This window comes from Stylophora pistillata, chromosome 9 (genome assembly GCF_964205215.1).
Source record: "Stylophora pistillata chromosome 9, jaStyPist1.2, whole genome shotgun sequence".
In the NCBI taxonomy this organism is placed as follows: domain Eukaryota; kingdom Metazoa; phylum Cnidaria; class Anthozoa; order Scleractinia; family Pocilloporidae; genus Stylophora; species Stylophora pistillata.
The window spans coordinates 11074717-11099091 of NC_142527.1; the positions used below are offsets into that span (position 1 = coordinate 11074717).

General features: G+C 38.3%; 2 protein-coding genes, 1 long non-coding RNA gene and 2 pseudogenes across 5 annotated transcripts in view; 2 read left to right on the forward strand and 3 right to left on the reverse strand.

The window, feature by feature from the left end:
- Positions 1-2528, reverse strand: part of LOC148723279 (ovochymase-2-like) — a 32266-nt gene extending 29738 nt beyond the window's left edge. The window contains exon 1 of the mRNA XM_088732942.1: positions 2371-2528. Within this exon, the coding sequence (XP_088589068.1) occupies positions 2371-2401 (31 nt within the window). The 5' untranslated portion in view covers positions 2402-2528. The remainder of the gene's footprint in view (positions 1-2370) is intronic.
- LOC148723270 (cubilin-like) overlaps positions 1-24375 on the reverse strand; it is a 168360-nt pseudogene that overhangs the window by 132145 nt on the left and 11840 nt on the right. Inside the window, exons 2-4 of the transcript XR_015991758.1 lie at positions 21568-21954; positions 20880-21248; positions 19550-19899 (exon numbers count right to left, since the gene is read on the reverse strand). The product of XR_015991758.1 is annotated as a cubilin-like (transcript). The remainder of the gene's footprint in view (positions 1-19549; positions 19900-20879; positions 21249-21567; positions 21955-24375) is intronic.
- LOC148723282 (uncharacterized) lies at positions 210-3186 on the forward strand. The gene is made up of 2 exons (XR_015991611.1): positions 210-1082; positions 1791-3186. It is a non-coding gene; the product is annotated as an uncharacterized LOC148723282 (long non-coding RNA).
- LOC148723283 (uncharacterized) lies at positions 4180-7128 on the forward strand. Of its 2 annotated transcripts, XM_088733684.1 has the most exons (3): positions 4180-5515; positions 5867-6137; positions 6549-7128. In XM_088733684.1, exons 1-3 carry the CDS (start codon positions 4253-4255, stop codon positions 7040-7042), a joined length of 2028 nt encoding a protein of 675 aa, XP_088589810.1. In that variant the 5' UTR covers positions 4180-4252; the 3' UTR covers positions 7043-7128. The 2 variants fall into 2 exon arrangements, with proteins under 2 accessions (XP_088589810.1, XP_088589809.1); XM_088733683.1 differs by having other exon boundaries at positions 5867-7128.
- On the reverse strand, positions 9102-12612 carry LOC148723284 (uncharacterized protein KIAA1958-like; annotated as a pseudogene).

A 24375-nucleotide genomic window follows, 5' to 3' on the forward strand; every position in this document is an offset into this window, starting at 1 on the left:
CATAAAAGATGCCGCTGATATGTCATGGGCTCATCTGGTTTGGGACGATGATATGTACGTATGTATGTTATCGTCCATCAAGGAGAAAAAGCGCTCGATCTTTCGTCTAAAAGACGCAAATTGAAATCCTAAGTAGTCATTATTAAAGCACTGAAGGCTTTCTCAATGTTAAGTCTTGCCAATCAGTGCTTATCTGTTGTTCAAAGTGAGTAATGTTTCATTTGTGGCTTTCTTACTAGTTTCTAGTATTGTAAACCAGAATAGTTTGCATGCAAACTGTTTCTCTGAAGTAAGTTTGACTTTTAAGGTTGTTTGAGATAGATGTAAACATTGAAATAACCAGTACATCAGAGCATACCCATCGAAGCACTGAAAGCTTTCTCGATGGCACATCGAAGGTTGGCAGCAGGCAAAATGGCACATCTTGCCAGTCAGTGCTTCTCTGGTGTTCGGAAGTGAGTAATATAATGTTTCATTTGTGGCTTTCCCGAAATTTAACTTTCTAGTATGGGAAACCAGAATAGTTTGCATGCAAACTTTTTCACTGGAATAAGTTTGACTTTTAAGGTTAATTGAGATAGATAAACCTTGAAATTACTAGCTAATTGGAGCAAAATTATACCCATGGAAGCACATTGCAGTTTGGTGGGGATATTGGAATTAAAAATTTATATACCTTTGGCAGGGAGTGAGCCCTGCCCCTCTTGTATCTGGTTTATTTCATTTTCAGGGCAGAATCTTTTGTATCAGAATATCACCTATTTTGTTTTCTATTTGGGGTTGTGTTTCCATGCATATCCCATAAATATCAATGCACTGATTGTGTACTTTACTGAAAAATTTAATTATTGGGAGTGGATTAATTATTATTGTTATTGGGTGCAGTATTGATGAGTGTGACTTCTATTTTTTTAGGGACTGTGTAATTTGGGCACCAGCAAATGGTGTTGTAACCCAGTGTTTTCTTAGAGACAACACACAGGCTGCCAAAAAAAAAAACCACTAGAAGTGCTCCTTGAGCTGTTGCAAAGGGCTGCTCTTAATGTGACACACATGAGTGCAGTGTAGCCCTATTTTTCTAGGTAATTACTGTAAGGGTCCAACTATTTTGTTCTTTGGGGAAGGGGTTAGCAATTCATTTTGGCGAGGATTTTTTCCCTGAGTGATTTCCTAGAGCTAACTCATCACTTATAGTGATGTACCTGGTCTACAAACATTAATACTAAAATTTCTTTTGATGCTCCATCAAATTTTTCCAACCTTTGAACAAAAGAAATCATTGTTTCAAGAGCCAACCATGTGGTTAAGCAATGAGAAAAATCGCTATATGAGTTAACGTCGCCGTATCAAGGAAACCCAGTTCAGTTGAAAATATACCCATTCCGAGGGAGTAAAACCATCAAACATTTTTGGATTGTAGGTTATCAAAGCACTTTAAACTTACACTTGATCTTCTAAAGGATTTGCCGCCACTCAGCTAGCATTATTGGGAAGCAATACAAAGTATCTTTTGGCTAGAACGCATGGCCAAAAATTTCGTCTGCAAAATCTAAAGAGACGAAATTTCTTTTAAACTGTCTTCATATACATCCTAATTTTTTCGTCCAGTGAATTTAGGACTAGATAGTTCACGAGGTCCACGTAAGTTATCGGTGGAAAATCGCTAACATTTGACGATCATTCCTTATTTGCGATCTCAAACGGATCAATGTTGTCTATACAAGCTATTTTTTGCAAATATTTCTCTTTATCGAGCGGATCGAGCGTTGAAAAGTAAGTTTTTTTCGCAGACATGGTCAGAATCGCTTGTTAACACTGGAAGACCTGACCTTCAAGATGACGTCCAACATGGTTGCTACGGGTAAAATGACGTCAGCGGGAAACCTCTATTGCTTTCCGTATCACACACGCACTCCAGGAATTATCTGGTTCAATTCACTTGTGCCCTTAGATCACAGAGTGCACTTACATTCACGGGATTTCCTGTACGTGTTGGAACTTGAGAATGGATTACAACGTTCCTTTCCCTTGATTTCGCTCTTTTTTCAACAAAATCGCTAGTATTCATTAATCATCGACTTTTTTGTGTGTGTTTGTGAGCTACGTTATAGGCTTTACCATTAAAACCATCGTCAATAATAACGCAAGGTTGGTACGTGCCAAAAAACGATCATCGATTTTCGTCCGAAATTTCACCATATAGAGATAAAAAATCGCTGTTACTCGCGCTACGGGAATTTAACACCCAGGTGGTAAGTTACAACTTCGAAACCCTAAAGAAATCTTGTACAAATCTATCGCTTAAAGTCTAATGCTTTCTGAACATGCTGATTTCAATATGAACGCAGCAAGTTTGAATGATATACTCACGAAAGATTTGTACGGCGTACATCGGAGGCATTTTGCTGAGCCCAAAAAACGGATCGTTGCCGAGCAGAATCCTGAAACTGTATCGTTTCTGACGGAGAAGAGCTATTTGTTCGGATCAATTTATTCCGCTTTGGGTCTAGAACACTATTAAGAAATTCTGACGAATGAATTTGTATAAATAAAGAAATGACTACTACACATAGCTGTGCAACCGCGCAATTATGTACGCTTTATAATTTGCGCTGAGCTACCGCCTAATAGTCTAAATATAGCAGTGACGTGTGAATATGATAATGAGGTAATGAGCTAAAATGTGGTTTAATAGACTACACGGTGTTGACCGTGTACATTATCTCTTTCCGCAAGAATCCCTCTTCCTTTTGAGTTTACTCTTACGACTTTCATAAATTTCTACCCTACTAAGCGATTATTCTATATTTCAAGTTCTTCACAGTTATTAGGTATTTAATGAAACCTTGATAGGACCCTAATTAATTTAACAACCCACTCAGACAAATTCTATTTCCAATATTTCAACTGGTAGTTTAAATATCATACATTTTGAAGATTACGTCTGCTTGATCTGGAATAAATTCAAAACTGCAACAGCAACAAATGTTACCTCGAAAATTTTTGGTAAGAAAAATTAGGGGAACATAAACCTCTTTTAAAAGTTAACCACTACGAAGTTTTATATATTCTAAGATCGTTAACATTTTATTCTTGTAAATAATATTACTCTTGTAAGTAAAGGTAACAAACTAAATTTAATTAGTAGTTCACATGTCACATATTACAACTGTTTACAGCTACCTACTACAGTGTTCTGCATAAGTTTGCGGCCTACAATACTATTTACCTAACTTGTCACAAGTTCCAAACAGATTTTAACAGCCGAGCATCCAACCATTTTGGAGAGCTGGTTCGATTCCTCTCAGGAACTCAGAATTTTTCCCGTCCCACTCCCCTGAGGAATGAACCGAAGTCTTCCAAAACATGATCCCGGTTTTCAACGCAATGAAAGACAGACTTTGCTATCTTTAACACACTCGTTTAGGAGTAGTTATTGCAGAGCTACAGACCGAAGGTAACTACTTGAAGAATTAAACAGCAATTTTGACAAATAAAAAAATGAGTTGGAACAAGTTTCTCACAAGATTTTCTAGACATCCATCGACATCAGTTGACTAAAACTGACCATGAGTTTGGAAATATTAATCAGTCGAATCCCAACCCTTACAAAAATGACTGGTTTGAGGAAAGAATGCCATCAAATGACAGGATTTGTTCAAATCAAGAAAGGGAGCCATTGAACTAAGGTAAAAGGCTTCTTCTAAACAAGTATACAAAATTACCACTGCTTCACCCTGATATGGCTGAACTGAGTATCATCACAACATTCTATAGACATAAGATGCCAAGGAGGCTCGAATTAGATAATGAATAATTTTACATATCAAAATTGTTCAAGCGGATAGAGTTCACCAATTTCTTATTCCGTTAACTACATCAATTTTCACAGCATTATCATACAAACAACTTAAGACGTAGTTAAAAGAGCATAATCGCTATCCCAATATTATACAGTCGAGCCTGATTTATAATGGTAATTGAACTGAGTGGAGTGCAATTTGGGCTGAAATCATACGCGTGATTTCAAAATCGAACGAGCGCGCAGCGTGAGTTCGATTTGAAATCACAAGTATGATTTCAGACCAAAATTCCACGACACGAGGTTCAATTACCACTTTATTACATCCATTTTGAAATCGCCCAAATACAGAACTTGGTCAATTCAAATATTTTATAGTGTGTTTTCATGTGACGTCACGGCATATATTAATTTCATACGCCGCCATGTTGGTGGAGTAAAAGACCCAATATGGCGACTAGTCATGCGGAACAAAACGTAAACAGTGAGTCAGAAAAAGGAATTATTCATGAGATCCCTTTGTCTGAATATGCAAAATCTCTCGACAGTGCTGTTAGAAAGCGTTATATTGAGAAAATATCTGTTATTGGAATAGACCCTCTCTTTATTCCAGAGGAAAAGTTGAGTACCGAATGCCTTCCCCGCGTAGAACCACTCGATCTTGTATCGTATCTTGTTTTAGAGACAAGTTTTTATACCAAAGATCAATTTAAAAATTTTAGAGGCTTGCAAGCCTACAACCAAATGGTATCCGGCTTTATTACAAGTATTTTAGGTCAGATTTTTAGTGGTAAATACGTGGTTATTGGCAAAGTTCGACACTCACAGCGAATGAATGAACCACCGGTGCAGCTTTGGATAATCACAACTAAAGATGGGACTGTTCTTTCTGCGCATTGTCATGGATGTATGGCGGGTTTAGGAGAGTGCTGTTCGCATATTGCCAGTATTCTTTTTTACTTAGAAGTTTCGACAAGGTTAAACGAGAAGCTCGCGTGCACCCAAGTTAAATGCTCTTGGATTTTGCCCGCTACAGTGAAAAGCGTGGATTATTTAAGAGTGAAGGATATTAATTTCACATCAGCGAAGAAAATGAAGTCTGATCTTGACAAGACTGTTAATTCTTTGAATTGTGCTGCAGATACCAAGAGTTTGAGTGCTTCCTTGGAATCAAGCGGTGCAAGTGCTTCTGCAACGCCACGCAAGCCAAAGGCCCCTCCACCTAGACCCTCTTTTAAGGAGCTTGATGCATTTTATGAAGCGCTCAGTCAATGCCAAGTAAAGCCTGTTTGCTTGAGTTTGGAAAAGTCATATGCAGCGATGTTTATTTCTAAAACAAGGGGCATCAACCCTCTTTCAGATTTGTTTGATCCCAAATTCCTGCAGCTTAACTACATTGATCTTCTAAAGGAATGCTACAAAGTTGAAGTTAGTATCAGTCTTGAAGAAGTTGCCTTGATTGAAAGAGAAACCGTGGAGCAAACGAAAAGTAATGCCTTTTATCGATACCGAGCTTGTAGGATTGGTGCTTCAAAGTCTCGTGCTGCCTCTCATACAGATCCATCACAGCCATCCCAGTCTCTAATTAAATCTATTTGTTATCCACATCTTTTTTGTTTCAGCACAGCAGCAACAATCCATGGTTGTAAGCATGAGCAAACTGCAATAGAAGCATATGAAACTCATATGAAGCAGAGTCATACTAATTTTAAGGTGACAAAATGTGGAACATTTATTGATGTGGAGCATCCTTTTCTTCATGCCACCCCTGATTTTTTATGTGAATGTGATTGTTGTGGATATGGCTGTGGTGAGGTAAAGTGCCCATATTGCATTGAAGGAACTGATTTCAAGAACTATTGTGAGAAGAAGTCATCTTGTCTTCAATGGAATGGTGAGAAATTCTCCTTAAAGAAAAATCATTCGTACTACTACCAAGTCCAGCAACAACTCCACATAACCAAAAGGGCCTATTGTGATTTTGTTGTTTTTTCTATTTCAAAAAATGGTTCCAAGCTAGTTCAGGAGAGAATTTTTCCAGATTCTGAACATTTTGCTTTGCAGGTGGCAAAGCTTTCTTTGTTTTGGAGGACCTGCATATTACCTGAAGTCCTTGGCAGATGGTACACGCGAAAGATGGATTTGAAGAAAGAGCTTGGTTCTGTCTCATGTGGGGGTGAATGTTACTGCAGGAGGACCTCAAATGAACCTACTGCAACATGTTCAAATCCGGAGTGTCCCATTTCCCGATTCCATTTAGCCTGTCTCTCCATGAAAAATGTTGCAAAGACATGGTTATGTCCACATTGTAGAAAATTACCTAAGTTTGGCCATGGTAAGAAAGGGTTAAAGACACATGATAAAGTTCCTAATTTATTTGAAGAAGCTTTGTCAATGGAAAGTATCTGTGTTTGTAAAAGGAAAGCAAATTCTGATGACAAATTGCTGAAATGCCACAATGATAGTTGTTCTAATGGGAAGTTTTTTCATTTACAGTGCATGTCATATAAGCGATACCCAAATAATTATAAATCTTCTTGGGCATGTAACTTCTGCAAATTGGACAGCATTCGTTCCACTAAATCTATCAAACCTAAAGCTACAAATTCAAATCTACCTTTTTCACCTTCTGAGAGTTCTGTTCATAATGATCATGAGATTGTCTACTTTGGTACTAGAGAAACTGAGCAAGTGGATAAATACAGTATCATTTCAACACTTACAAATCACGACTTCGATGTTATAGAATCATCTACTGGCTGGTTGGAAAATACTGTCATTCAACAAGCTCATGTCCTTTTAAAGCAAGTTAACCCAGATATTCAAGGATTTCAACGTCCAAGCTTGGGTCCATGCCACAACTTTGACAAGGTTCATGGAGATTTTGTACAGATCTTGCATACTGGGGGAAACCATTGGGTGTGTGCTAGTTCAATTGGCTGTGAAAAAGGTGTTGTAAATTTGTATGACAGCCTTTTCAATGATGTTATACTTGATGATCTTGAACAACAAGTAGAGAGTCTAGTTGGAGAGGATTTCCAAGGAATCAATGTTGTACCAATACAGCAACAATCAAATGGTTCAGATTGTGGTGTATTTGCTATTGCTTTTGCAACAAGTCTTGTTTACACATTGGACCCAAATATTCCTCAACTTAATGTATCAAAGATGCGACTTCATTTGTATGCTTGCCTGAAAGCTTGTCTCATTACCCCTTTTCCCACAGTCGAAAGCACATAACATCTGATACCACATTCAGTTTAAAATTGTATTGACTAACTTAAAATAATTAAACATTCCATTCCATGAATAAAAAATGAAACAAACTTTTTGCATTATTATTACAGACTTTCATAAACTATGTTAAATTTTTGGTGGTTAAATCTGAGAACTTCCACATGGTTACTACTGGGCAACAGCATGTTGTGTAAGCAAGGATAGAATAGTGCACTATAACAGTTATATTTATTAGTCACACAGCCGTAATTCTGGTGCTTTCATTTGTTAGAAATTTGAAAAATTCACCACCAAAAATTTAATATAGTTTCACTGTTACTATTTAGGCTTTCAATCAAAAGGTACAGTAGGAGGGCATAGGTTTACTAGTGCAGAGCAAATTCTAATCATTCTGTCAACTAGAGGTACAGATTCGCCTTTTCGACAAATTAGGTAATCAGTTGGTAAAGTTTGTTGAAGAATGGTATATTTCTGTCTAAGCAAACCAATGATTCTTTCAACGTGTATTCGGACAGAAGCAATTTTTCTTGTCTGTTCCACGTCCGCAGGATCAAGTTGGTCTTTACCTTTGGTGAATGCAGGAATGTTCAATTGGGCTTGCTGAAATTGAACACTTTCATGAATGGTAAAACCCCTATCTGCAAGAACCAAATCACCTGGTATAAGTTTATCCAGTAGACCACAGTTTTCAGTTAAAAATTTATCTGAAGTTCTCCCTCCCCAAGCCTCACTAACAAAACAAATTGTACCCTGTGGTGTAATTCCAATTAATACTTTAACAGTGTTATGATGCTTGTAACTTGAAAAAGTCTGTGCTCTTGCAAGGAGATTAGTCGGTCTATCAATAAAAATTTCAAAGCAATCAATGATAACTGTGGTTTTGCGTCCGAATGAGTCCAGGAAACATCTAGGCATGGTTGCGTACAATTCGTCACGATCTGGCCATTTGACAAGAGGACCTAAGCGAACATCCATGACAGTCAGCCAAGCAGACAAAATTCGAGAAACCACTGCAGATGAAATTTTTAAACGATACGCAAGGTCAAGATGAGGAACAGCAAGTCTCAATTTTACTAAAACCATTGCAAACTCTTGAAACTTAGACAAAAGCTGAGGACGTCTGTCAACATAAGGTTCAACAAAACAGAAGACTTTTTGTAAAATTTCAAAGGAAGGTAGACCAGTGTAAAATTTTACTTTCTCGTTGTTATCAACAAAAAAAGCTTCATCAAAGTCAGAACATTGTTTATTAAGAAACAAAGACTCGGTTTGAAGCATACAATTATGCGTCTCACTTGTCTGAATGCCAACTGTTGTCGTTGAAACTGCTGTTTGTGTTACGGCATTTCTCAAGTTATCTGGCAAATTTTCAGCGAGGTCCTCGATATCGTCCATTTCAACGTCCGTAGTCGTAGACTGGAATAAATATTTAACACATACGCCAGGTTCATTCACTCTTTTTGACTTCTCTTTGGCCATTTCTTCTGTGCTCTCATGTGTACGTTTCCTTCGTTCTGCGACTCTCTTTGCTTTTTCAAGGCTTCGTTGCAGCGACGCTTCGTCTATCACAGATTTTTGATGTCCCATGTTAAGAGAAGGCACCCAGTCAACATTAAACTTATCCCACAAAGGAGCTGCTTTTCCTGAGTGAAAATGGTCTCCACACACACGATCGTTTTCAATTATTCGGTCTGTTAAATCTTGTCGACGTATGGCTGACAGCCATCTTCGCCTGCGTTCAGTTGACAAGATCTCCGTTTCCTCGCCTTGATTTTTAATAATTTTCGGTACACGACAGAATGAAAGATCTTTACGTTTAGATTTGTCGTTGGAACAGTTTATAATTAGGCAAAAAGCAGGCATTTTGCGACATACTTCAAACAAAGTAATGAAACTGTAATAGTTAAGTAAACACTTGCACGTCACCCTTTTCACTCCACCAACATGGCGGACGCTAAATTTTGGTGACGTCACAGCAGAATGTGCGAAAACACACTATTGATTCAGTGCTGAGCCGGTTTTTAAATAAAACGCGGAAACGGAAATGCATTTACATCTTAATTTGTATGCAAAACAGAAAGACTGACGTCATGTGTCAAAAACTCAGTCAAGCGTATCAAAGGAAAGACAAGTTTCATTCAAGAAATTCGAGAAGTCCTCAATAACTCAGAAAAATAGTGAAGCGTTAAATTTCAATCCTCGTCGTCTGACTCAATGATGTAAGCCCTTCGTTTCTTCTGTGGTTGGGGTGGAGAATTCTGGCTGTCTCTGGAGAAGAAATTGAAGGTATAGCCTGTGTAATTTTTCTGCGATGGAACGAGAGCAGCACATGCGACTGAAGGCTTCCATGCGGTACTGCATCCTCGTAGACCCAGGGGCTGAGTCGATTTCAAGTTAGGGCATGAAGAGCCCCTGGGGACATTGTCTTATAAGACAAGTTCCTAACGGTCGCAGTCGTTCTGCCATCTGATTGGTGCCAGCAGAGTTAATAGAGGGAACTGGTTATGAAAGCCGGCGGACTTCAAACGATGGAACTCTTTGTGTTGGTTTATGGCATGTCACGTGACCGCGAAGGTGCACAAAATATGAAGATGACGACTAGTGTGTAGGCTTGCCTCGAGTTTTTTTTTTTTTTTTTACGGATAATCTAGAAATAATCTAACTATTAACTCTGGTGCCAGAAAATCTTTGTGTTTTCCTGCCCAATCAGAGTGAAGTGTGCTTTAGAGTCCTTTCGTGTGCTTTAACACGGACATATACTACTAGCTCAGTTGCTCGCTATGTTTGTTTGGACCGTGCGACGGAGATTTGCTTGAGGTGAAAAGTTTCAGTCTCGGGCCTCTCGGCACATAATGTAAGAGAAATCGATCAGATTGTCAGCGAAAATCTTACCGGAAATTATACAGACTGACTTTCGCTAGTATCACTAGAGAACGTGTTTTAAAGTTTGAGAGGTTTGTATACAACACGATGGTTGCTTTAAAGTTTGAGAGGTTTGTATACAACACGATGGTTGCAGTCATTGATATGTCGCTTTAAACGTCTAGATTTTTTGCATAATTTGCTGTGACTGAAACTTTGCCAATCCGTGAAGTTATTTCGTCGCACGGGCCACGCAGGTATGTCGAGCAACTGGCGCTTTCGCCTACGTAGCTTTCCGCTTTCTGTGCGCGCCAAAATCTAATCTTAGTAGTAAAGTCGTTCACAATACGGCCAAGGTTGCAGAGAACGTTAAGTTCGTGGACGACATCTGGCAAGTGCTAGGAGAAAGCTCAGCTGTGTTTCCGGTTAGCTAATTAAAATCTGAACAAAAACTTAGTAACGAGAACATCGTGGGAAGGAGAGATGTTTTCGGGCAGGTACCGAAGGGGTTTGGAAAGAGTTTAATCTTTCAAATTGAAATTCTTGAGCTAGGAAGGCCACGGATTCTCTTCTAGTCCCTTGGTCGTTGTCATTTCACCTCTTCTGTCGATTGTTGAAGACCAAGTTAAACACCTTTGATCACTGGAAATCAATCCGATGCTGTTTTTAGTGGGAAAAACAAAACCAAAGACCAAGACATATTGGATGGGAAGGGCGGGTTTGCTTTATTGCAAATGTCAGCTTAGTAGTACAGGGTCATCTACCCACATCTAATAAGGAAAAGTTTCCACGCTGAGCTTTTCTTTTTTTTCAAGCGAAGATGAGATTAGATTTTAGCACGCACAGAAAGTTGCGCAAGTACCAGTTGCTCGACATACCTGCGTGGCCCGTGCGACGAAATAACTTCACGGGATTGGCAAAGTTTCAGTCACAGCAAATTATGCAAAAAATCTAGAAAGATTTAAGCTTAAATATCGTTTAACGTTTAAAGCGACATATCAATGACTGCAACCATCGTGTTGTATACAAACCTCGCAAACTTTAAAACACGTTCTCTAGTGATACCTGCAAAAGTATTCAGTATAATTTCCGGTAGGATTTTCGCTGACAATCTGATCCATTTCTCTTACATTGTGTGTCGAGACTGAAACTTTTCGCCTCAAGCAAATCTCCGTCGCACGGTCCAAACAAACATAGCGAGCAGCTGAGCTAGTAGTATATGTCCGTGTTAAAACACACGAAAGGACTCTAAAGCACACTTCACTCTGATTGGGCAGAAAAACACAAAGATTTTCTGGCACCAATAGATGGCAGAACGACTGCGACCGTTTGGAACTTGTCTTGTAAGACAATGTCCCCAGGGGCTCTTCACGCCCCACCTTGAAATCGACCCACAGCCCCTGGGTCTCCGAGGATGGCGGTACTGCGGAGACTGCAATGGAAAACGTGGTTGAAATCCTGAAAATTCAGCTGGTTGAAAACCAGGATTAGAACTCGTGGCCTGATACATTTGGCCTTGTTGTTGGACGTGATAAATAGGAATCAGAGGTGTTCGTTTATGTTGGACTGCAATCTCTTGATTTGATGATTGATTTGCAGTGTTTTGGCGGGTGACGTCGTTTGCTTGATTTTCGTTTGACACGTCTTTATATCCACTGATAATGTGAGACAGTTCTTTCCTGTGATTCTCGTCTAGTTCATCGTAGTCGTCTAACGAAGATTCACATACATGGCCTGTTATTTCACAGATGATATTGCGCGGTTGATCTGAATTCTTCAGTTTTGATACCAATGTTTTCCTCATGCTGTGGTTCGTCAGCTTCTTATTCGTCCTGAGACAGGAGGCCATAGATTTCATTAAATTGCCGATGGTGTTTTGTCCCATTCGAACTTTGGTACACCAAGCATCTGCTGATTTAGGACGATTTATGATGCTTAGATAGAGTGGCCCTGTGTTCTTCATTCCTTCGGGTCGCTTGGACAACCAAAGCTTGAATCGAATAGCCGCACTGGATCGCTTTTTCCGCCATCGGTGCTGAACATTGCTTGTGGTGTTGTTCTTCGCCTGATGCATATGGTGAGACCACCGCTCCGTGTTTTAGTGGGACCTTCTCTGAACTCAACAACTTCAGTTCCATCTTCTCGCTGTCTTATAATTACGTCTTCCACGTACGCATCGTAGTGTTCTTGGCGACCACGAAATCCCAGTTGTTCCGTCAAATTTTTAAAGTTGACATTGGTCAAGACCTTTCCATTAAAATCACCCAACTGACCTTTTTCCCACAGGGCTGACTCTTCTTCAGATGTGATTGGCTGAGCTTTGTTGGGTCTCTTTCCCTTTCCTGGTTGACGCAGGGAAATTGCTTTCGCATTGAGGATTTCTCGTGAGGAGTGAAATTCTCTCGATCGCACGATGCTCAATGGATAGTTCTCCTTTAGATATCTTTCTATGGCACTCTGCATGATTTTAAGGGATTCTGGCTCGTAATCATCTCCGTCCTTTTTTTTTACTTCGGCGTAAAACTTACTCAGGACTTTGTCAAGTTCTTCAGGCGACATTGTTTCGATGAAGATGTATTCAAGATGGCGGCATTGACACCAGCTTCTGAAAACAATCATCCATTGTTTTGTGGAGCAGGACGTATTTTTATTGGAAGTGACAGACTTAAGCTCATGTATTTCATCGCTTGAAATGATGGGAAATCTTGCAACATCCAACTCTTATAGTGGCTTTTGATTTTCTTCGTTTGTTGTTGACTCGGTGGACTCGGGATCGCGCGGATTTTGAGCTTGAGAAGGTACAAAATCGTCAAAATATTCACCAAAATGTAGACAAAAAGTGGGAAAGTCCCTGGCATGTTGGTCTTCAGGCTGAAGAATCTCATTGTCATCATTGAAAAACTGGAAGAAATTAAACTCGTCCATTTTTGGGGGGGAAATTAAGAGTTTTGGAAAAAAAAGTTGCAAAATTTGCCAGATGATACTCTTTGTTTTTCATTTCCTGCAATTTGATTGGTCACTTTAAACAATTCTTGAAATCTGATTGGTTGTTTGTTTTAAATGTAAATTCCTCATTGCCTGGAAAAAAGATGCGATTTAGAGCAAAAAATGGTGCGATTTGGGAATAAGTCGCTCCATTTAGAGCCAATCAGATTACAGGGACCACCAGTGATTTCAAAATGGATTTAATAAAAGAGGAAATGTGGTCAAAAATCGAACATTTTCAAAATATGGTGGCAACAGCCGAAAAATCGATTCGGCTCGTATTCTCAAGTTAGGTAGGCCTTATGGTGAAACAAAGCACTGCCTACTTCGTTTGGCTGAATATCGATTTATTTTCGAGAACATGGACAAAAGCTGAACTTCGTCCAAATACCGCTTTTTAAGCTCAAAATTTCAGACGAATCTCGGAGCGTCGCACCACGAATTGAAAACACTTGGCCCGATAAAAACTACTAAATCTTGAAAAACAACATCAATACATGATTTGACAGCAATTTGAGCAATTCTTGATCATTTGTTTACCCAACGTAATTGAATTTATCCCACCTTCTTCTAACAAGATTAAAAATAGGTCAAAAGTAACCTGTTATTTAACTATGTGCTATACAAAATAATCGACTGAAAATCTGGCTTTTGGAAGGCGTAGTGTGGTTCTTTTCGATCTCCAAACGATGTTTTGGGGAAATGATTCAGTGCGATTTAATCAAATTTTAAAGTTGGGTAAAATGAGCTGATTTGATAATGCCGTCAGTTATTCGAAAATGTACATATATTCACACGCAAACTCGATTGTTTCGCATTTTACATCCAATCTGCAGATTATTTAATATAATATCACATCTTACCGTCCATATTTCTGTACCGCAAACGGGTATTACAGTCCTGAAGTTGTTGCATTGTTTCCATAATAGCGTTATGACTTGGCAGGATAGTCAACACCTAATAATGATTGTTTACAAAGCGTATCACATGGTTTCTCTCTTTCCATTTCGTTGAAAGGGAGGCTGTAATTACTTCAAGGGAGAGATCTTTGTTTAAATATAAGTCTTTAAACTAAACCGCGATCCAAATGTTGGCGAAATGTTGCAAGTTCAGAAACGTTTTTCTCGTGTGCGGAATAACGCCAATTAATTCAAAATTAGGGTCCACAGAAATCGACAACTTCGCAAAAATACAACTTTGGACTGTGAAGCACGTGGCTGTAGGAACTAAGGTCGAGTGTTACTTAAAGGAAACAGGAGCAAACAACTATTTAACTCCGATCTTTATTGAGTTCATATTTTTATTTTGTAAATTATTGTTTAGGTTGATAAAGCTCATTTTAGGACAAAAAGAACGAAAGATAAACCTAGTTCGGTGATTAAAACCTCTGCTTGCTACAATACTACTGTATTTTACTGTTGATAAGTTTTCAACTTCCCTGCACTCTTAATAAATTTTCTTCCGTTGACGGTATGTAATATTCAAAATGAGTTACAGGCCTACCAAATGAAATTCAGAGGGGTGTTTTATCATTAATCGCTGAAACCACACTAAGTATCTATAGAAACACTTGGTGCTTACTTTGTGTACTAATAATGATAATGTTTATTTCTTATATTGCGTAGTCTAACATGCAACAATAGATATGATCGAATGCGCATTACAACAAAAATCTTACAGCAGTGAGGCTAATCCTAATAATGATAGTAATAATAATAATTTACAATTTTTTGGAGAAACAATAAAGATTAAATATGAATTAATAAAAGAACTAATAAAAAGTTAAATTAAAAAGATGTGTCTTTAGTAAAACTTTAAAAGTATCCAACGATTGACACTGTCTAATTTCCAGAGGTAGTCGGTTCCATACTTTGGCGCAGCATGTTCGAACGCCCTATCCCCGAGTGTCCTTTTTGTTCTGTAGGTGTTATCGATTAGGAGTACGCCACAGTTCCGTTCTTAGCGCATCATCACGGGGCTGAAGCAACGTCTCGGTAATCGCAACCAAATCATATTTACGTTCACAGACATAATCTGCAAAATCAGCTGTCTTATTGCGCACCGATTGAGCGTTCATGTGACAAAATGACAAAAAAAAACCCATTCACAAAGTTGGCAGACAAGCAGTACACTTTAGTGAAGTTCGAGACATTCCTAGTTGTTAATTTAGAAAATGAAGAACACGATTGAGGCGCCCATAAAGCTCCATTATTTTGATGACGTGATTTCACAATGGTTGATATACCCCGTGACGGATCCAGGGGGAGGGTCTGACGCTTACAACTTTGAAACTGAAACTCTTACATCGACGACAGGATTATATATCACTTTTTAACTCGCTGATTTTTTTTCATGAATCCAAGTAAACGGTAAGCAGCCAAGGAATTATAACGTGCAACCGCGACTGGGGGGGGAGGGGGTGTGGGGGAGAAGTAATTTCCCTCAACAGAGTCCAACAGTCCTTTCTGAACCAAAGTTTGTACCCCCCCCCCCCCCCATCAACAATTCCTGGATCTGCCTCTGATACCGCATCCCTCAGGACCAGGATTAAGTTTGAAGACCAGATCGCCTAGTAGCACTTGATGGAATGAGGCACATGAATTAGCATAATAGGCTAATGGACGCCTGTGCCTGCCTTGTGTAAGAAGGAACCGGTCGAGATGACAATTGCCCCGAGTAGAGGTAAGGATTTTAAATAATTTACAAGTATTTTTTAAGAGCTGAAAAATTTAATCGTATCTGTTTCCTCTTCCTTACTATTTTAATGTTTGATTAATTACAGAAATTACCTTGAAACTGGCATTTTCGTTTACTAATAAAATGAATTGCAGAGAAAAGATGTGAACTATGCAACAGCATTTCGTGTAGTTCTCCTCATAAGGATACCTGCTGCTCGTTCAAAAACTATAGTAAGAATACACTGTGACTTCGACAGACGATCCAGAAAACGGGAAACAGTAATTATACCTCTTCTTGCCTGTTAAAGGCCGATTGAGAGCAATTCCGCTAGTCTCGGTTTTTCCGTGCCAAAAGAAGAAGTTGACCTGGTTAAAACTTAGCTGAGCAGCCATATTCTCTCTTCATGCTGACATACATTCCATGACAATTTGTCCCTCGCTTGGTGCAAAGCTTGGTTTGGGGTGAACGGGAGGTTCTAGTTCGAGGTGCAGAACTCCCTCTGATATATCAAGCCATGCTCAATAATATATCGCCATATGATGCATTGATTGGCTTTGGACTTCTATAAGAAGTAGTAAAACAATAATAATAATAATACACTTAGCTAGAAGCTATTTTACAGGTTTTCCACCAAACAACTGAAACAAATAATTCAAATTGAAAATAACATTATTAAGAAACTGGCCGAAGGCAAACCAGTTGGCTGTATTACAAGGATAGCCGAGGATTTGAAACTCGGGGCTACCGTGAAACAAATCCAGATAGTTGCTAGTGTGGGACTTGAACCCGGGAGCGGCGGATCGCAAGTCCGACACGCTGACCACTCGACCACGCTGCCTTGCTGCAGTCATTCACTTCTTAAATTTATTATCTTGGAAGGAAGGATTTAAGGAGATAGGCACAACATGGGTTTGTTTACTTTCTTTTTTCTGGTTAAATCTAGATGTCAAACTTTTCCCGATGGGCGTGAACATTCTGGTCTGAATAGACAACAGGCTCATGTTAAATTTTTTATTAAGCATCAGCCACGCTCCAATATTTCACCATATAATGCATTGATGGTTTTGGACCCGACCATATTTGAGGGGGATACATCATTACTTGGCTACCTTCTTGGGTAAGAATACTAAATAACTAACAGTTGAGTTGATTTTTCAAAGCCACTGTTTCCAAAATGCAAGTCGGATTTGACGTAGGTATGCCGACTCGCACTCGAGTCTGCTGTGTCAGCTGGTACAATGATTACTCGAAGCGTTTCTTGAGTTCCGAGATACCCAGAAATGGTTTCATTTCCAGACGTGAGCTTTGCTTGGACCGCTGCCGGGAAAAGGTGGGTGTGAAAAATGTGAACGTGCTACCTGGGTCGTAGTCTTACTACCGGCACGAGTAGCTTAACAATGCACAGTAGCCTCTGGAGAAGAAATAATATAAATATAAAGCTGTTGAACGTTGGCTTTTACAAACATTTCAGCGAAAGTTGTGGTTTTCCAGGTTTGATCCTTATAAAACTTCCTTCAAATAAACAAATATTCAAACACTACACTTTTCTTTATCGCACATCTGCAGTGATGTATAATGGGGTATGCCCTTTGCAGATCTTTCGCTCTTTTTTTGTCCTAAAATGGGCTTTATCCCCCGAAGTACCATGAAACATTCAATTATGATACATTAAATTATGATCGGAGTTAGATAATTATTTGTTCCTGTTTCGTATATGTAACACACGACCTTAGTTCCTGTAGCCACGTGCTTCATAGTCCACTGTGGCATGTTTTATTTTTGCGTTATATTTCAGTAGACCTCATTTTGAATTAATTAGCGTTATTCTGCACGCGAGAAACATGTTTCTGAAATGGCAACATTCCGCTTACATTTGGTTCACGGTTCGGTTGTAGACTTATATAATTAAACAAAGATCTCTTACGCGAAGTATTTCAACGAAATGGGAATAGGGAAACCCCGAGATACGCTTTGTAAACAATCATTATCAGGATGTGTTGACTATCTGCCAAGTTCTATTGCTATTTAGGGAGCAATGCGACAATTTTAGGACTGCAATCCCCTTTTGTGATACAGCAATATTAATATGGACGGTAAGATGATATTATGTTAAATAAGCTGTAGATTGGATGTAAAATGCGAAACAATTGAGTTTTGTGTGTGAATATGAACATTTTCGAACAACCTTTGGAGATCGAAAAGAACCACACTTCGCCTTCCAAAAGCCGGATTTTCAGTCGATTATTTTGTATAACACATAGTTAAATAACGGGTTACTTTTTACCTACTTTTAATCTTGTTAGAAGAAGGTCGGTTAAATTCCATTAGATTGTGTAAATAAACGATCAAGAATTGCTCAAATTGCTGTCAACATATGTATTGATGTTGTTTTTCAAGATTTGCTAGTTTTTATCGGTCCAAGTGTTTTTAACTCGTGGCGCGACGCTCTGAGATTCGTTTGAATTTTGAGCTTCAGAAGCGGCATTTGGTCGAACCTCAGTTATTATCGATTTTCTCGAAAATAAATCGATATTCAGCCAAACGAAATATGCAGTGCTTTGTTTCACCATAAGGCCTACCTAACTTAATAATATGAGCTGAATCGATTTTTTGGCTGTTGCCACCAAATGTTTAACCGTTGGTAACATTCGCTCTTAAGCGTCACTTAGTACGGAAATTGGCGGGGTGACCGCTTAATACGGATTGACGGCTTAATACAGGTTCCACAGAATAGGGGTGTCACGAGAAACAGTAACAAAAGAACATCAGTTCATGCCATAACTGACCACTTAATGAGCAAAAACTCGCTCAAAAATACCACTTAAACTGATTTTCGGGAGATAAATATGAATTAAATCTTACTTGAAAGATTAACCCTGGTTTTATTTGACTGGTTCCGCTCTACTCTGCTCTAACTGACCATTCAATAAAGTCTGGTGGAAGACTATACAAACAAGCCATTGGGTCTCGCTTAAGGGTAGCCACGACTACTTAATAGAAGTGACTGCCAAATAGAAGAGGAAAATTCAGTTTAAAAAGAGGCAAAAAGCACAACTTTGACAACCGACAACTTAGGACCAGATGACCGCTTAATGCTCAATACAGGTTCGACTGCAAAAGAAAGTGACGTTTAGTGACTAATTAATCAAAAAAACTTTGCAACTTTACACCTTTAAAAAAAGAAACTAGACAGCCTGACTTTAAGAAAGGGAGAAAACAAAGCAATTCTTAAAGGCAGAGTCAAAGGCATATATATTTTCTCTGTATACTCTTCCCTTAATCGACTGGCTTTTGTACTTAGCCCTTCCATCTCAGCAGGGGGAAGCTCTTGCTTTTTCTGTATCTTTTAATCTGTTGAAAGAATTATGACCATCATGTTTAGTCAGCAAGAGACCAGGCTGAGTGTAAAATTATTACCACTGACTTGTCTAAAAGGGCAGGTTTCCTGAAAATTTAGAAATATTTCTGTGTCATATAATCCTTACCCATTAAAGGACTGTGTTTGTTTTTGGAAAAAGGTTATTGAAACGTACCCTTGCATGACCTTCATATTTGATTCAGGGTTGGAAAAATTAGAGCCTAGTCACTCTTAGCCAGTTTAAGAGTTAAGCAATGAAGAGTGCAACCTCATCCTCTGACTGGAATGTTAATTAACCCATTAATATGGTTAGCCTCCCTTTGCCGCTGCCCGATTTTACTCCTGGTTTGAGAAAGTGATTGTGAGAGTAGAGTGTCTTGCCTATAAAAACAACTCAATGACTTGGTCAAATCTTATAACTGAACCCAGATCTTTAAACCCAAAGTTCATCTTGCTTACTGAAATGCTATTGTATCATCCTTATAGACCCGAGGGCAAAATAAGTGGATTTCTAGTGTAATATATGTCAGTTTAGCTTACTACTGGTGGGTTTTGGTACAGGCGCTGGCGTTGATCCAGGCGTTGATCCAGGAGTTGACTCTGTCGTTTTTTGAGTTGACTGCCACTGAATATGCTGCTTCAAATCCACGATTGACTTAAGTATCAGCATGAAACATTATAAACATTTGATTTCCTCTGGAAATTTTGTTTTGCAAAGTTGAATCCTCACAGAAACGCCTCAGAACAGGTGAGCTTGTGGAATTAGCATCATAAAGCTCCACATAGGAACAAAGACTGGAATTGCAATTTGCACATGAACTAAAGACAAAATCAATCAATTCCAACTGCACCAATTAACCAGCTGGAACAGTTATGATCCACATACAATTCCTAGATGCAGTATAGTTACCTACTGGGTAATCGGTGCTGCTAAGTTTTCCACCACCATGAAGATAAATTGGCTCTTTAGGACAAACTGGAAGTTTTGAGAAAAAAAAAATTCGTGAAAATGAAAAATTAAAATAAACCTACTCATCTGCCGCTACTACAGCCTAGTTATTGGTGGACATTAGTGTCCAAATTCATGAGGGACAGAACGCTTTAAAAGAAATCCCAACAAACTAAAGGAAACAAAATACAATTGACTGACTCTTAACCCATTGACTAAGTCCCTGACTGACTTAAAGACTAACTCGCTGACTCCCTGAAAACACGAGGCATGCACTAACAAGTTTCAGGTGTATTGAATCACTGAACAATAACTTTCACTCTGTGAAGGGCAACTATTCAATTTACAAATAAGTGTATGTTATAGGACTACATGCTGTCCAATTTGGAAATAATTGGATGGAAAAAATTGCAAGGACAGCCAAAATTGGACAAGGTTGAAGGCTGAGTCCATTTTGGCTGTCAAAGAAATTTTTCTTTGTGTAGTCTTCTTACTTACTAATCATAGAGCTAGTCAGATCAGTTGTTATTGGGCATTGCTCAGTCAACCTATCATCTTTAATTTTTTAAAACTGTTCAATTAAGGATTAATTTGGATACTTTGAACTATCCAAATTTATCCTTACATGTAAGTGGACTTTTAAAACATTAAAGAATAATAACTATCCTCACAGTTTCAATTAACCACCAGCTATGCAATTAAAACAAACAGTACAGAATTTACTGAAATAATTGAGACTGGAAAACTTTGTATTGCTGATATATTTCAGAAATAGTTAATGAGTTAATATCCTCACACAGGATACATGGAGATGCAAGCTAGGGATCCGAAAGACCTCTATACTAACAAATACCATCCACCAAATAAAATATTAAGTTTCACTTACAGATAAGAATGCTCTCTTTTCCCTTTTAAACTGATTGTGCCAAATGTAAAAAGATGGAGTTTATCTCTATTGTTATTCATGGTATGTGTTGAAATTTTCTCTGAGTTCTATCGATACTTACTTGGAGGACTGTGGTTCAACAGCTTGTATGTTGCCAAAATCAGTGATAATCCATTTTTGTATCATCAGAAACAAACACCACCCTTAAGCTTTCATGTATTGAATAGAAATTTGAATTAACATTCCTTGGTGTACCACAAAGTTTTCCAACCTGGGAATCATTACTGAAGCTCTTTAACCTCCAAATAATTACACGAGCAAGCAGCGTCACATTGGTGAAGATTGTAGTCTGGTATTGTGAGCTCAATACGGTATCCTTGTTTCCCTATAATCGTCCAGCTACATTTCTGGTTGAATGGATTGTTTCTTGGATGGAAGGGAGAGGAAAAATAACCTGATGTTTCACTGAGGATCATATCTGTAGGACACACTGAAAAGAGTAACAAAGACTGTGTCAGCTTTAGGAATAAACATCTTGACTACTATATTCTCCATCACATACGGCTAGTTTCACGCATTGATAACTGGCTCATATCTTAACTGAGGTAAATAGGGGAGACATTGCATAAAGAGCATAGAACAGTTTTTACTATGTTTAACTTTTTAAGCCGTTGACCGAGTGTTTATTTTATCATTTGCAAGGTAAATCCAAAGCAAATTTACACTTCCTTCTATTTCTCTAGGGGTTACTCGCTCAGTAGGGACTTGCATACTCCCTAAAAAAACTACTAAAGGCTAAAATCACTCACATGAATCTCCATCTACCGCCTCAAAAGATGCAACGAATCCTTTGTTTACAGTGCCAGTGCGGGATTCAAATCTCACTTGAATGAAATTTCCCTTGGAGTACACAGGATAGGGAAGCTTTTGACCACAAAGCTTAAATTCATTAGGATCTCCTCCATGTGAGGCAACGTTTGTGATGAAAACTCGGGCACTTGTTGCCGCCGCTCCAGAACAGTCTGTGTTTTCATTTATTACCAGGGTAAAGTTGAAGAAGGTCAGTTTGATGATTTTCCTACTGGGTACCGTGATATTCCAGGTACAAATCGTATTTGTATCATAGTTGTTGAGAAAATTGCGGCTGGAAATGTGACCACGTGAAGCAATAATAGATTCTCCAGGAGGGACGCAGGCTGAAAAAGAGAGTATTTTTTATTCACTTTTTCATTTTTTTAATTTGAGACAAAAGAGTTCCAGTTATAAAGAAATGGAAAACAAGGATAAAGTTCAAGAAAGTCAGTTTTATGATTTTTCCAATGGGTACCATGATATTCAAAGTATAACCTGGCCTGTTTGCATCATAGTCGCTGAGAAAATAAGGGGTACAAATGTAACCATTAGAACCAGTGAGGGACCCAGAGGTACAAATTGAAATTGCAAGGAATTATATGAAAGTAAACACTTTCCAAGGTTAGTCATCAGCAATGAGTCCTTATATAGAGAGAGAACCAAGCAAATCTTAGCCCTTCAACTCCTAGAAGAAATTAATATATAATTTCTCCCTATAATATCTATACACTGTCAAGCAAACAGATAATGAGAATACTCAAACATCAGAAAGTTGATACCTTAATCGACTTAATCTAACACCAACTTCAAAAAACTCAACTTGAAGGAAAATGTGTCGCAGTAACGGGGAAGATGATTTTCAGAATCTTAAACATCAAATTATAATGATTTATCATTATAATTATTTTGTCAGTTATTTACACTAGGATATGAGAAAGTTAATGCACTGTAAATTATTTCTGTGTTGTTAAAACAGATCATAAAATGATCAAACTATCTTTTTTGGAAGTATGACAATTTGGTTTTCCTTCCAGAAGTGGAACATTTTAAAAAGTACTTTAAAGGATTTCGTGTTTGTCATCATCTTTTATTTTTCTTTCATTCAAATAAAAACGTAAACAAAATATGCAAATCAAATCCCTGCAGCGTTCACAGAACGCTCAGTGATATATACGCTTTGATAAGTTTAGGCAAGACTGCTCTGCATGTTAAACACATTCCTCACGAATGTCGTCACGTTATAAATCACAAACAAGGCCATCAGTGTAGGGTGCTCGAGTATGTTCAACATTTCAAAGCGCCATATTTCGTGTTTTCGTGCCTTACGCTATTTCTGTCCATTCAAATTCCATATGTGATGATTATAAAGCACTCTTGGGAAAAAAAAAATGCCTAAATAATAGTAAAAGCGGCTGACTGACAGTACTTACCATCGTATGCGTTCACCAGGTGTAGAAGTGAGACAACTGTGTGTGGGAAAAGATGTTAATTTTTTACAAATTCAATTTAGAGCTAGCCCTACCCCTGTGCCGTTTCAACACGAGTTGGTGCATTGTTAAAAACTGTGTGCCTCGAAGTACAAAGATTGAAAAAAAAGAACTTACTTAAAAAATTTCGCGAACAAGCATCGGGACGGTAATATGTTTATATATGCACGTCGAACTTTATTTCTGAAATGGAGATCTTTATGGTAAGGAGAACAGTTAAAACAACTTTTACAGTGACACGAACTCAACCGGAGCCACCCAACGTTTTTTAGCCAATCACAAGACGAGTTTAGAACAAAAAAATTGAAGTTCGTTCATCAGCGGATCAATCACTATAAGGGTCAAATTTCACTGTTCGTTTGACTAGATCAGATGTGAAGGTATGCGAAAGCTTATAGTTTTTTTAAAGCAAAAAAAATATAATATTTTTCATTTCTATTACGGTAAAGGTGAATAAATATTTACCGAATGGCGGCCGGTAATTTCGAAGACTAAACTGACTAAAGTTAAATTTACCAAATTGCGGCCGACTACAATTTTACCGGGAATTTTAGTAACCAATCACAAGGACAAAGAAAATTTCACATTTAGTTTTTGCATGTATTACCGGTGGTTGATTCCGTTTGCGTTGTAGTTTGAAAGTCGGGAAGTATTTCAAACATTTACTAATTTGAGGTAAAACCGTTTCGTCTTCAAAATCTCAGGCCGTGTCAATTCCGCAAATACATTTGTATTGAGTCCGTTTGGTCTTCAATATTCCCAGCCGCATTATCCGTAAATTGTATAAGCTTTCATCCTCGACATTCCAGACCGTGTTTCGAAATATATATTTTATAAGTTAACTCGTTCGTAATTTAGTAAATTTCTTTAAGTCTGAGTCCTTTCAGTCTTCAAACTTCCCGGCCCCAAAATTCGGTAAGTTATACAAGCTTTCTTCTTCAAAACTCCATACCCTATTTCGAAAAATTTTTGTAATAAAAGTTTACTCAGCCGTAACTTGGTAAATTTAGGTTGAGTTCGTTCAGTCTTCAAAATTTCCGGCAGCAATACTCGGTAAATTATACAAGTTCTTGTCTCCGACATTCCTGACCGTGTTTCGAAAAATAAATTTCATTGCTTTACCCAGCATTATTCGTTACTTACGTACGTTGAGGCTGTTCACTCTTCAAAATTACCAGCCACTATTAGGTAAATATTTATTCGCTTTTACCGTAAACGAAATAAACAACATATTTATTTCACCGTAAAAAAACTAGAAGCTTTCGCATGTCTTCACAT

What these genes read in the sequence shown, in the direction of transcription:
- LOC148723283 (XM_088733683.1), top strand. Translation starts at nt 4,253, where the DNA reads ATGGCGACTAGTCATGCGGAACAAAACGTAAACAGTGAGTCAGAAAAA. An exon ending in AGAGTCATACTAATTTTAAG is followed by an intron (nt 5,516 to 5,866) that starts GTGACAAAATGT and finishes TTTGCTTTGCAG; the next exon opens with GTGGCAAAGCTTTCTTTGTT.